Source organism: Ctenopharyngodon idella, chromosome 7, assembly GCF_019924925.1.
Source record: "Ctenopharyngodon idella isolate HZGC_01 chromosome 7, HZGC01, whole genome shotgun sequence".
Lineage (NCBI taxonomy): Eukaryota > Metazoa > Chordata > Actinopteri > Cypriniformes > Xenocyprididae > Ctenopharyngodon > Ctenopharyngodon idella.
In genome coordinates, this window is record NC_067226.1 from 40,516,637 (window position 1) to 40,531,105 (window position 14,469).

At 38.0% G+C, this 14,469-nt stretch overlaps 1 protein-coding gene across 5 annotated transcripts in view; it reads left to right on the forward strand.

Moving 5' to 3' along the window:
- The first annotated feature begins 736 nt into the window (after window positions 1-736).
- cacnb2a (calcium channel, voltage-dependent, beta 2a) overlaps window positions 737-14,469 on the forward strand; it is a 46,660-nt gene continuing 32,927 nt past the window's right edge. For 2 of the 5 annotated variants that reach the window (XM_051899917.1, XM_051899919.1), the window contains exons 1-2: window positions 737-895; window positions 8,982-9,101. In XM_051899917.1, the coding sequence (XP_051755877.1) occupies window positions 851-895; window positions 8,982-9,101 (165 nt within the window). In that variant the 5' untranslated portion in view covers window positions 737-850. Of the gene's footprint in view, window positions 896-5,170; window positions 6,033-8,981; window positions 9,102-14,469 lie in introns of those variants that run through there. The other 3 variants (XM_051899916.1, XM_051899918.1, XM_051899920.1) reach the window with 2 other exon arrangements.

Sequence of the window (14,469 nt, forward strand, 5' to 3'; positions counted from 1 at the left end):
CCTTTAACATCCATGGAATCTTTCCATTCCACAAAAGGTTCTTTATTGGAAAAGTGTTCTTTAGATTATTAAAATATTCTTTAAACAGAGAAAAAAATTGGTTCTTTTAAGAACTGTTGACTGAAAGGCTCTTTGGGAAACCCAGAATGGTTCTTCTTTGTTCATCCTTTTGGAACCTTTATTTTTAAGATCGTAGCATCAAGATGGCAGTAAACTAAATATTATCTAACATCTATATCTTTCTATCTATTTATCTCTCTATCTACTGTAAAAAAAAATTTTTTTTAAAAATCCATATTTAGAAACTTTTTGTGAAAAACTTTTAATTTTCTAATTTTGTAGTCAAAACAACATATGTATTCAAAATAAAAAAAAGGGCTGAATAGGGCTTGATTCAGAATACGTAATGCATTACTTGTATTCAGATACATCCCAAATCTTAATGAATTATAGGGTTGCCACTTTAATATGTTAATTTAGTCACCCTGATTCGGATTGAATAATTTTTTTACTAACCTTTAGTATGTGTGTGCCTGCACATGTGGTTGTGTGCATGTCTGAGAGAGCATGGGTTGTTTGTGGGATGGACTGTCACGGTGGGGTTTTTTCTTAGCGTGGGAAAGAGAGAGGATTCTGGGTTTAGCAGACGTGCTTTCGGGAGGAGAGAGAACGTAGACTAACAGACCATTCATTTTACAAGCACATATTTGAGCCCCTTCAAACTCAGCCCACAAGAGCGAGAGGAAACCGCTCTTCCCTCTCCCCCCTTTCTCTTACGAGGTCTGTTTGTAGAGCAACTGGGTGGAGTAGTGCTCTCTGACACACACATATTGCACACACACACAGACAGATGTTCATAGACATGTACCTCTCAACCAGCGAGGAGTCTGATTTGGTGAGTCCCAAATATCAGTTTTAAGCTGCTTACACACTAGTTTTTGTCATTCTTTGTGATGTTCAACTTCCATTTTCTTCTCTTTTAAACAATGCACGTCTCTTTCTGGAATTTTCTAGACTAGGATTTTGTGGGTGGGAATAACACATTTCCTGAAAGTTTCCTGAAGACTTTTTTTCACAGCCGTGCATTGATGTGTGAATGTGTTAAGAGACTGTAAAAGAGTCATTGCAAGCCTGTGATTGTCTTAACTATGTATGCGATGGGTTTTAACATCAAGTATGGAATAAATATAGCTTTCACAGGCCATAGCACATAGACATACTGAACTTTAGGTTTCTTTTAGTACTGTCTGCAACTGCTTGGCATGATAACTAGAAAATCCTCTGTAATGCCTGGATCACTTTTTTTGTACTTTTTCTTTGTTAAAACTAGTTCATATGCAATTCCTATTATGTTCAGCATAGGCTATATAAATATACAGTAGTATTATTACTTTTTAAGTTTATGATCAATAAGATATCTGCTTGATTAGCAGTACTTTAATGAAAAGATGTGGAAAATACCATTTAATGAAGTTAATGGGTGCTCCATCTATCATATAAATTTGTGGCATGTGTTTTTGTAGATGGATAGATGGAGAGAATTCTTGGTCAATATTTTTAGCTAGTCATCTTGAGGACAAATAACTCTACATAACAAATGAAATGGCTTAATATTTAAAGTGTGAAAAAAATGAAAGATAAGTGAGAAAGAGAGACACAAATAACTTACACTACTAACTGCAAGCTTTAAACACTTTTAAATGCAAACAAATAACTTAATTCACTAGATGATTACATAGTGACATTGTCCCAGTGTGTGTGTGTGTGTGTGTGTGTCTGTGGTTGTGTAAATCTTTGGGATTTAGTCAATATGTGTAATTGATGTGTGGTGTTCTAATTTAAAATGACAGAGCGGAACATGGTCGAATACATCCGAGTGAATTTGTGTGTGTTTCACGCTCTCTGTGACCTCTCAGAGAAAAAAAGTATGCTACATTGCCTGAGGAGCACAGCTGAGTCTATGTGATTGTGTGTGTGAGTGAGAGAGAGAGACAATAAAAAAGGGATAAAATAATACAAACTTAAGCCCGTTACTTCGTTTTTTTTTATGCGTAAGCTAGTGCACGCGCACAGTCGAACCCACGGCCTTACAAAGTATACTTCACTTAACTCGTGTGTACACAGGCGTTCGACGCATGCAGAGTTTTGAGCAATCTCTCGCCACGCGTTGTAACCACTGTAAATATATTTGTATTATTTCATGCTAGAGTTGTACAAATGAGGGTACTTTCTAACCTCTTCGCACAATCTGTCTTCTATATATGCCTCCATTGTCGCTGTAACTTGCATGCGTTCCGGTCTGTTCTGTTTATGCAGTTTTTCTATGACTACCTTGTGAATTGACGCCCTTAAAATTTGTGAATTGACACACTTAAATTGTTGACGCATTCATCAAGATACTGACTATTCATCTGTTTCTGGGGAAACTGAATGTGCTTTTAGTGCCACTACTTAGACAATTCACTTTGAAAGTGTCACAAAATATGCAGGAGGCAAAGTAATATCAGAAATGAGCCTGGGTTGTTGTAATATGCTGTAGAATCTGAGATCACGAGGCGATTCAGACCAGTAGTTTTAATATCAAAACAATTCAGTCTCACAGAATTGGCACCAAGCTCTGTCACCACAAGAATTTTTGCAGATAATTTATGTCAAGTCTGATGAGGAATTTTGTTATTATCTGAAAGCACATTAAAGGTGCAGTAAGCCATTTTTGGAAAACGCTGTTGAAAGTGGATTGGACCAAGCACCAAAACAAACTTGTAGCCAATCAGTAGTAGGGGGCGTGTCCACTCATGATGGTGGAGGAGAGAGAGTGAGCAAGAGGGAGATTTGAAGAAAGACTGTTGGCTGAGACTGAGAGACATTACAAATGAGAAAAGCTCAGAGCAATATCATTGGGGTTATGATCAGCCAAGAGCTTTAGGACCCATGTTAGGACCCAAAGCTTTCCAGCACTGGAGGGACCCAAGCAGGAAGGCTTGAAAACGGATGCCGAGGTTATGTTTTTCTGCTCCATATGTTATTTTGCTTCTCTTCAGCTATGATAAAGAGACATCCACAATTGCATTGCGTGTTCGTGCATTTTGGGGGCTGAGCAATGAAGGGAGGGGTGCGTTTCTTTGAGTTGATTTCAAATAATTGTTTCTCAGAAATCACTTACTGTACCTTTAATTATTGAAATTTAAAATAAAATCAACTTGGTCTCTGATTAAATGATGGATCATCACAGGGTAATATTTTGGTTTGGATGCAAGGCTGTTCATAGTGATAAATTGTGCTGTTTTGAAATCTTGTTGGATTTTTTTTTTTTTTAGACTTTGTGTAAATCAGCCCTTGACTTTGACAAGGTCAGACAAAATATAATCAGTGCAAGACAGCAGGCTCAAATTTCATTTTATAGACTGATATAGCCTATAGATATGTAACCCCTCAGGTCCTACTCACCTCTCTCTGTGCGGGCCTCGAACCCGGCAACCAGGTCTCCGGCGTGGGAGGCGGGTGCACTAACAAGGAGGCTAAAGACCACAGCTTTTAGCATCAGTTGCTAGCGCACCTCTTGAGACAAGGGGAGTGAGGTTTATCTGCACAGCTCTTACTAGCTGACCTCCGTTACACTCACCCCCCTAAACCTCACTCCCATCCGGGTCACGGCACCAATGTAACCCCTCAGGTCCTATACTCGCCCCTCTCTGTGCGGACCTCGAACCCGGGTCTCTGGCGTGGAAGGCGGGCGCACTAACAAGGAGGCTAAAGACCGCAGCCGTTTATTTAAAAATAATAATATTGCATAAGTGTTTAAGGGTTCCTGGGAAATCATTCAAATCCTTTTAAAAAGTGTACTTATTACAAAAATAATATATTTAAAAAGAATACACTTAAAGGGTTAGTTCACCCAAAAATGAAAATTCTGTCATTAATTACTCACCCTCATGTCGTTCCACACCCCTAAGTGCTTTGTTCATCTTCAGAACACAAATTAAGTTATTTTTGATAAAATCCGATGGCTCAGTGAGGCCTCCATTGACAAAATAATTAACACTTTAAAATGCCCAGAAAGCTACTAAAGACATATTTAAAACAGTTCATGTGACTACAGTGCTTCAACCTTAATGTTATGAAGCGACGAGAATACTTTCTGTGAGCCAGAAAAAACAAAATAACTACTTTATATTTGACAATGGCTACGTCTGAAAACCTAGGTAGCTGACTTGCTGCCTCGCTGCCTTATCAAGCAATGACTTTTAAGGCAGCGTTTGTGCATGAAGGCACCTCATGAAACAGATTTCGGACAGACTTCTGAGGCAGCATAACAGTTTAATGATCTACCGCAAAATAGTGCAAGCTTTGGTGAGAACTAAACAAATATTTAATTACTACAGTAGTAATTTCTCACTAGAAATTACATCAAAGGTGGAAAATGTTGGTCAAAAATGTACATTTACTCACAAACTGGCCAGCAAACGCAACTTTCGGACGCCATCTTTATTTTTCTAGCTCAACTGTCACAGAATGGAAAGCACAGGATTGTGGGATATCAAAGGCAGCAAAGGATACATCTATGCTACCTTGAAAAATCGATCAGATGAAGGTATCTCAGAAAACAGGAAGTGAAGCTAACATTGGATTCGGACGTGCCTTGATGCCTTCCTACCTTGAAATGTGTCCTCCGAAGGCAGCATTTTCCAGTTTTCGGACGCAGCCACAATCTAGTGATGGGCAATTTCACAACACTGCTTCATGAAGCTTTACGAATCTTTTGTTTTAAATCAGTGGTTCGGAGCGTGTATCAAACTGCCAAAGTCACGTGATTTCAGTAAACGTGGCTTCGTTACGTCATAAGTGTTTCGAAACGTTTTAAAATTTCAATGGTTCGCGTGACTTTGGGAGAATACTTTTAATTCAATTGCCTTTCAGTCTCCTACAGTTTTTAAAAACAAATCTTTTAAGATTTGAAGTACACTACAAGTGCACATCCAATACAATTAAGCACACTTCTTTTTCACAAGAGCAGTACAATTAAGCACACCTCTATTTCACAAGGGCACACGCACATTTTGCAGAAACAGCACACATGCTCCCGCACACACACAAGTAAATGTGCAGCGGGATTAATCACAGAAGACGACACGCAGATGGAGAGACTCTGAAGACCAACGTAGAGAGGCAGAGAGCGAGGAGGATGGGGAGGGTGGGAGATGAGAAAACAGGGATGAGTGGAAGCAAAACAGAGGACGTATCAGAGAGACAGGAAGACTACAGCTTACAGAAGGCTGGATGCCTGATGTTTAACTGAGGAACATGCAGAAGGCGGGAAGGACAACGTATAAAAGAAAAACTGTCAGTTAGAGGTGCAAATCACTGCAGCAAACGTGCTTGCATCTTTAGCGTCGGAGCGCTGGGCTCTGGGGAGCGGGGAAGGGCTCTTCATACAGGAGCATGACAGCCTGGCTCGGTGGTGTTGCTGCAGCGGGATGGACCGAGTCTCATTCGTTCTAGAAGGAAATACATAGGCCGTTGCAGCTCTCATCATCCACTATGCGCAGGGATCGAGAGCAAGCACATGGAATTGCGTGCCATCGTCAACAACACAGCAGAACTCTTCGTCCCCACAGCGACAGCACATCTAGCTTTGATAACATTAGCCCGGGCAACAGCAGAGATATTAGGTAGCGTAGGTTAAATTGTAGTTTTAGTCAAAGCTACAGGAAAAACAGTTTAGCTGAACAACAGCAGTAGTGCATTTGTTGCATGCATTTTATTAAACAAGGACCTTCTGCTCTGATATAGATTTAGTTTTTTCTTTTAACTTAATGATAATTTAATTTTTTTTGTAGCAGCAGCTCTCAAGTATAATGTCTGCATATAATTTGGTAGATTATGGGCGGTATATAGTTGTTGTTAGAGTTTATTGAAGTTTGTGGTTGGTATGGTGAGGAGAGCAAATGCTCTAACCGGATTGGCTGATGAAGGCCTCCTGGATACGACTGCTGAAACGAGCAACAGGAAACCGAGTCAAGAACAACATTGGCGTAAGAAGCTATACATCTTAATCTACAGTATTTGTGTGTTTGAGTGAGTTGTGCATTTGAAAATTGACAGTGAAAGGATATGCTAGTATGATACTGAGTATCTTGTGATTATTCTCTGTATGTTCTTGAATGCTGAATATAACACTCACATTTCACTTTTGACCTTGCTTGACATTAGTTGACCATGATTCCATGTAGTGTCTATTCAGGGTTTAATTTCTAAACATTTCCTTGAATCTCTCTCTATAGCCTAGTGCACGAAAGGGGGTAGAAATATTACATACAGAGATGCACACATTTTAATGCATTTATGTGTTGTTGTTGTTATTATTACTACCCTTATGAAAAAGAAGTGTGCTTAATTGTATTGATTGTGAACATGTAGTGTTCATGCAGATAATATAATATTATTTATATAAAAGGCAACTTTAATGTACTTAGAGTACACTTTCATTACCGTTTCTTAAGTACACTTTGTACTAATACCAAATCACCTACCTGTTTCACAGACAAGGCTTAAAGGGATAGTTCACCCAAAAATTAAAATTATCCCATGATTTACTCACCCTCAAGCCATCCTAGGTTTATATGACTTTTGATCTTTTTGTCAGATTAACACAATTCTGAGATATATTTAAAAATATCCTGGCTCTCCTAAGTGTTATAATGGTAGTGAATGGGGTGTGTGTTTTGAAGCCCGAAAAAATGCACCCATCCATCATAAATACAATCCATACGGCTCCAGGGGGTTTATAAAGGCCTTCTGAAGTGAAGCGATGGGTTTTTGCAAGAAATATATACATATTTAAAACTTTACAAACTAAAATAACTAGCTTCTAGTTGACTTGTTGACTTGCAAGTTGACTTGTGCCAAATGAGTAACCCCTGACACGATATATGACACAGGATGTAGGAGTAGCGTAAGCTTAGACGCCTTAAGGTTTAAACAAATAGGGCTGTGCAACAAACTGAAGCTCCTCTTATATCAAAATCCTCTGACATTTCTCTTTAAAATTTCTCATTTTAGACTTCTAATTCATGACCGGTGTTTTGTTTGGCTCTATCGTGAAGTGACATGTGGCCAAGTATGGTGACCCATACTCAGAATTTGTGCTCTGCATTTAACCCATCCAAGTGCACACACACAGCAGCGAACACACACCCGGAGCAGTGGGCAGCCAATGCTGCGGCGCCTGGGGAGCAGTTGGGGGTACGGTGCCTTGCTCAAGGGTCTCACCTCAGTTGTGGTATTGAGGGTGGAGAGAGCGCCGGACATTCACTCCCCTCACCCACAATCCCTGCCGAACCCATGACCTTTGAGTTACAAGTCCAACTCTCTATCCATTAGGCCATGACTGCCTCCATCCTCTGCGCTTCCGCGTTCATCATCATGTCATTTGTCGGGTCAGGGGTTACTCTTTTTTTGACTGAACTCCCTTTAAGCCTATAATCCCAGTTTAAAATGCATGTTTGAGCTGTTTTAACTGAAAGCAACTTATACTGACATATTTTAAAATATGTCAGTGCAATTGTTTTGTCTCAAGATGCACACCAGTAATATTTTTTTCTAGGGCACGTTTATAGAAGCTAAATGTCCTGATTGAATTAAGGCCTAATCCTGAGTTAATCTAAGCCCTGTCTGTGAAACCAGGCCTAAAAGTTTTAAAGTACATTTTAAATCATTATGTTTTAATAACCTTTTGACATGCTTTAAAGAAGTACACTTATTTTGAGGTGTTGACTAACATACTAAAGCACAAGACAATAGAAGTAATTATGAAATTACATATAAAGATGTAGTCCCTACTTAAGAGTGCTATTTGACATAGTTAAGTAGGATTTAAGTTCATCTAACTGCATTTAAAATATATTTTAACTATAATACATTTGCATTAGATTGCACTCTTTGTAAAAATACAAAGTTTTGTCAAGAAATTCTAGATGGCACAGGCTGAAAGTTCATTAACTGCTTGCAATCACATCATTCTCTATAGGGGACAGCTGATTGGTTCCTGCTATATCAGTAGCCAATGAGCTTGCTGCTCAACCTTCAAATACTTGGTCAGCATTTGCTGTAGCAGCTGCAGCGTGCTTTCAGAAACCCTCCACCTTCCTCAGCTCCACCTGTATAGATCTGCTATGGGTAATTTATGTACGCTATATTGTACAGCAGCAGCATGTCTTACTTGCTCACAGCAGTGTGTCATGTATGTATTGGCAGCAGCAAGTCCCATATTTTGCTCTGCAGCAGCAATAACCAACAGCAGCAGCAGGTTAGCAGATCTATTCTGCCAAGTTCAAACATATCAACATTGTCATATCTATTACAATGCCAAACACTCCAAGAATTATCATGGCATAAGTGTATTTTTTTTGTTTTACAAGGGGTATACCTTTCAATCTATCTATCTATCTATCTATCTATCTATCTATCTATCTATCTATCTTTCTTTTTCTAAAATTGGCCATGGCCAAGCACATAAAAATTTGCTCCATAAGATTTTGTTTACTTTTAACTGGCTCTTTATCATCCCAAATGGTCAGTGGTTTTGGACTTTACACTGACACATATCGGCCTGGATGCATGAAGTTTGATTAACTGCTGCTGAAGCTGTTTGTTTATGTTTTGTTTTGTTTCAATGGTAACCAAAACTGTTTGGTTACCAACATTCTTCAAAATGTTGGGAATCAACCTAATGGTTTACTTATATGTCTTTGCATATTTAGCTGGAGTAGGAGAAACTATTCTGCCATACAAAAACAATACACCTCAACTTTACGTATGGTATCTGTATTTGTAAAATGAGTAAATGTCATGGTGGTAAAATCAAGGAAGACAATCAAATTGTCAAAGTAACTACGTGAGTCCATTAAAACAGCTTTATGAAGTAAATGCACTATATGAATACACATGTATATGAAAAAGACATCTCTCTGCTCTTGTCGTAGGGTTCTGCGGACTCATACACTAGTCGGCCATCGGACTCGGATGTGTCTCTGGAGGAAGATAAAGAGACCTTACGCAGAGAAGCTGAGAGACAGGCTCAGGCTCAGCTCGAAAAGGCCAAGGTTTTGCTGCATGTTTTACTCACTTACTATGATTGAATGTCTGACTAAAAGATTAGTTCACTTTAAAATGAAAATTACCCCAAGCTTTACTCGCCCTCAAGCCATCCTAGGTATATAAGACTTTCTTCTTTCTGATGAACAAAATCTGAGAAATATTAATAAATATCCTGATGCGTCCAAGCATTAGAATGGCAGTGAATGGGACCAATGAGTATAAAGCTCAAGAAAGTGCATCCATCCATCATAAACATACTCCATACGGCTCCGGGGGGTTAATAAAGGCCTTCTGAAGTGAAGCAATGCGTTTGTGTAAGAAAAATATCCATATTTAACAAGTTATGAAGTAAAATATCTAGCTTCTGCCAGACCGCCTTCCGTATTCAATGTACGAAGAAAGCGTAACACCTCTCATAGTTCAGAACACTTACGCTACATCCTACGCCTTCCATATTCAAAAAAAGCATAACAGACGCGACATCAGTTACGCTTTCTTCGTAAGTTGAATACGGAAGGCGATCTGGCGGAAGCTATATATTTTACTTTATAACTTGTTAAATATGTATATTTGTCTTACACAAACGCATCGCTTCGCTTCAAAAGGCCTTTATTAACCCCAGTGGAGTACGTTTATGATGGATGGATGCACTTTCTTGAGCTTCATACTCGTTGGTCCCATTCACTGCTATTATAAAGCTTAGACGCGTCAGGATATTTATTAATATAACTCTGATCGTGTTCATCAGAAAGAAGAAGGTCAAATACACCTAGGATGGGTTGAGGGTGACTAAAGCTTGGGGTAATTTTCATTTCAAAGTGAACTAATCCTTTAACTGGCAGTTTGACAAGGGTTTTTTGAATGTCTGTTTTTCTGCCTAATCATAAGTCTATCTTTCTGTGGCTATATTCAGAATATCATACTACTGCCATATTACTCAATCTATATCTTAAAGGAACACTCCACTTTTTTTGAAAATAGGCTCATTTTCCAACTCCCCTAGAGTTAAACAGTTGAGTTTTACCTTTTTCAAATCCATTCAGCCAATCTCCGGGTCTGGCGGTACCACTTTTAGCATAGCTTAGCATAGTTCATTGAATCTGATTAGACCGTTAGCATCTCGTTAAAAAATGACCAAAGAGTTTCAATATTTTTCCTATTTAAAACTCGACTCTTCTGTAGTTACATCGTGTACTAAGACCTACAGAAAATTAAAAGTTGTGATTTTCTAGGCCGATATGACTAGGAACTATGACTAGGAACTACTAATGATCAAGGAACTTTGCTGCCGTACCATGGGTGCAGCAGGCGCAATGATATTACACAGCGCCTGTGACCCCCTGTTTGCACAGGGAGCGTGCCTTGCAACCTTGGAGACATTTGTGAGAAACGCTGCGTAATATCATTGCGCCTGCTGCAGCCATGGTACGGCAGCAAAGTTCCTTGATCATTACGCCGGAATGACAGTATAGTTCCTAGTCATATCGGCCTAGAAAATTGCAACTTTTAATTTTCCTTCGGTCTTAGTATACGATGTAACTACAGAAGAGTCAAGTTTTAAATAGGAAAAATATCGAAACTCTTTGGTCATTTTTTAACGAGATGCTAACGGTCTAATCAGATTCAATGAACTATGCTAAGCTATGCTAAAAGTTGTACCGCCAGACCCGGAGATCGGCTGAATGGATTCGAAAACGGTAAAACTCAACTGTTTAACTCTAGGGGAGTTGGAAAATGAGCCTATTTTCAAAAAAAGTGGAGTGTTCCTTTAAGTAGTAATGATTTTGAAATTATTGGCATCGGCCTGGGGCCGATCATTATTATATTAAGATTGTGTCTCAAGAACCAGTTTGACCAACTAGCAGTTAGACTTACTTTTTGGATTTAAATTAGACCAATCTACCTTTTTATATAACTGACTTAAAAAAATAATTAGATGAATAACTTTTAAGTTTAGTCTAAGCAGTTTATGCAACCAGCCAGGTGCGATAAGTATTTCTGTTTGGCCGATAAGTTTTGGAAGCAGCTTTTAGGACATTTATCTTGACAATGCTGAGAACGCAGCGCTCGAGTGTAGATGTCAAGATAAATTGTCATATTCATGTCATATGTCACTGTATACTGTATGTATAATTTGCATTAGCTGGTCTTTGCTTGAGAAAATATGATTTCCAGTGCTCAGAAACTTGCCAGATTACTGAGTGCACTGTTTAAAGTGTAGGTACTTCCTTTAATACATGTTTTTAACTATTTATTTATTTGTAAAAAGTACTATAATGGGATTACAGAATCAAGAATTTGCTAAAACATAAATCTTTTTATTTTATAGATTTTTTTTTTTTTTTTTTCAAGTTCAAATTATTTTTTTATATTGATTCATTTTACAAAAAAACATTAGGGTTTGTCTACTCTGGACATTGAGTGCCATCTTCTAAAGCTTAATTTGTAGCTGGGCTCATTTTTAGACAGAACTTTCTCTGGAAAATCAAAGCAACTATTTGAAGGCAATACATTAACTCTCACTACATTAGTCTTTCCAATCTATTTTTATTCTTCTATTGTCTATTTAATCCTGTTTTTGTCACTCTCTTTACCACCTCTAGGGGAGATAGCTATTTTTAGTGCTTGGCATCAATCAGATGTTATCATTTATTTATTGAATGCTCACATTAATATTGAAAATAAGGCTACATGGCAGTAAAATATTCAGACAAGTAAAATTCTTCACTGACTATGTTTCTTGAAATATCTGCATCTGTTCTCTCACACTCTCTCAGACTTTTGAAGCCATTCTCCAAAAATTCATTTGGAGGAATAAAAACTAAAAACAAATAAGACATAATAATACATAATAGGAATATAAAGCAATACAATTAATGTGGACAGCATAGCTCAATTGTTTTTCTTGCAAATATACAGTGCCAGCCAAAAGTTTGAATATTTAAGATTTAGAATGATTTCTGAAGGATCATGTGACACTGAAGACTGGAGTAATGATGCTGAAAATTCAGCTTTGACACCATAGAGTAATTACATTTTAAAATTTAATCAAATAGAAAACAATTATTTTAAATTGTAATAATATATCACGATATTACAGTTTTTATTATATTTTCTGATAAAATATATAAATGCATAAATAAATAAATGCAGCCTTGGTTAATCTCGCTTTGTTATCTTGCTAAATAAGAATGTTTTCTGAAATTCTGGAGATACATTTGAAGATATTGTTCTAAAGAGACAAAGAAACAGAAGTCTCCATTTTCTCTCCATTTATTCTCATTGGAGACTGTATAGCTGAACGGGCATGTACATGCAAGGTTACAATCACTGTCTGATCAATACTGCATGTATAATGGAAAATTGCGTTACATAAGAGGCAGACAGTGGCTATGAAAACAAAGCAGGGATTTAAAAATGATCTGCAAACTATAAAAAAAAATAACACAAAATATAATTTAAAGCTCCTATAATAAATATTACATTGCCTGTCACCTTTATTTAATAATAAAAATGCAGATGCAAAATTATGCAGACCGAAATAAAGAAAGGAAAGATAAAAAGAACATTGTCTTGACAGATTATGGAGACTCATGAAGTGCATGTGAGCAACCCACCATCCCCACTTCCATTAAAAGACACAGTGTCCTCTGTTTGTCACACCCTTAATTCATTGTGTGTGCAGTGCAGACCGTCTTGTGGATGTTAATTACATTCCATATTGATTTTGACCTCTAGTACATGCTCCTGCTTTTGTTCTGTTTTAAAAACATTGAAAAAATTTGCAAATAATTTACTTGTACATGATTTTTTTCCCTCTTATAGAACAGAAAATCAAATTTTTTAAAGAATAATCTGGCAGTTCTGATCTTAATTGATTTGTAATGGCAAACCCCCATCTTGGAAAAACTTCATTCAGTAAGATTTTGGCTGTTGTATTTGCTGTGAAGTTTCGAAGTGGAAACGCCTCCACCCATCTAAGAAACAAATAAACAGTCATTAAAGTGTAAGTGAATTCTCCACTAGGAGGCAGATGACCTATTAAGTCAATTTGTAGGTGTGTCAGCATGTGCCAAAGAAATTTTAAGCTTTGACGGGGAATTCACTTTGAGACCTACCAAGCACCTTTTGCAAAAATCAGTGCAAGCATTTCTCATCTTTGGCCAGCACCATGTTTGTGAAATCATTGAATGTAACTTTTCAGGACCTGCATGTGCCAAACCATGATACAGAGACATTAATTTAGTTTGAGCAGAAGAAGGGCAAACAAGTCGCTCATTAAATTTCCACAGTCCATCTGAGCTCTGGTGTGCACCTAATTTTGTCCAATGCTCTACTTCATCAGCATCATTAACTGCATATAGAACAAAAATGTGTTTGACACAATCCTCGGCCTCCTGTGGAGAAAGAGACATTACACTGACAGTTCTTTCTGTTTGTTTTGCTGCCCCCTGGCAGCGGCATCTGCAGCTTTGTTTCCCTTGGGTTCAGGCGAGCTGTCCTTTGAGTGTCCTGTTATTTTAAAAACAGCTCCTTCTGCAGGGAGAGCACATGACTTTATGAGTTTAATGAGAGTGAGATAGTAGTCCAGCAGTAGGTAAAAATCCTCTGCGTTTCCACACATTAGGTAGTGGCTCAGTGTTCAGAGGGCTCTTGGTGACATGTTCAATTAGTTGTAGACAGTTTTGCACATTTCCCTCACCTGGGAGCAGTGAGGCAGGATTGAAAGCATTATCAGACTCAATTTGTATCCACATTTTTGCTCAAAAGAGTGGCTTCCCACTTGGCCTGTCTCTGATTAGAGATTGAGCCTAGGTGTGTTTGTTAACAGTTTCAGTACCACCATCTTTTGATGGGCTACAACTTCCTCAGTTATTTTTACAGCCCAATATGCACAGTCACAAATCAACAAGCAAGGATGCTGTCTTGCCATTGAGGCAGGAATTGGCTTTGAGGAATAATCTACTATCTCATATGGCATTCACCCTGGAAATCTTTGACCCAGGGTTGCTGAATAGGACTTATTACCCACCCAGGTCTATACAAAACCGATTCCAAAAAAGTTGGGACACTGTACAAATTGTGAATAAAAAAGGAATGCAATAATTTACAAATCTCATAAACTTATATTTTATTCACAATAGAATATAGATAACATATCAAATGTTGAAAGTGAGACATTTTGAAATGTCATGCCAAAAATTGGCTCATTTTGGATTTCACGAGAGCTACACATTCCAAAAAAGTTGGGACAGGTAGCAATAAGAGGCCGGAAAAGTTAAATGTACATATAAGGAACAGCTGGAGGACCAATTTGCAACTTATTAGGTCAATTGGCAACATGATTGGGTATAAAAAGAGCCTCTCAGAGTG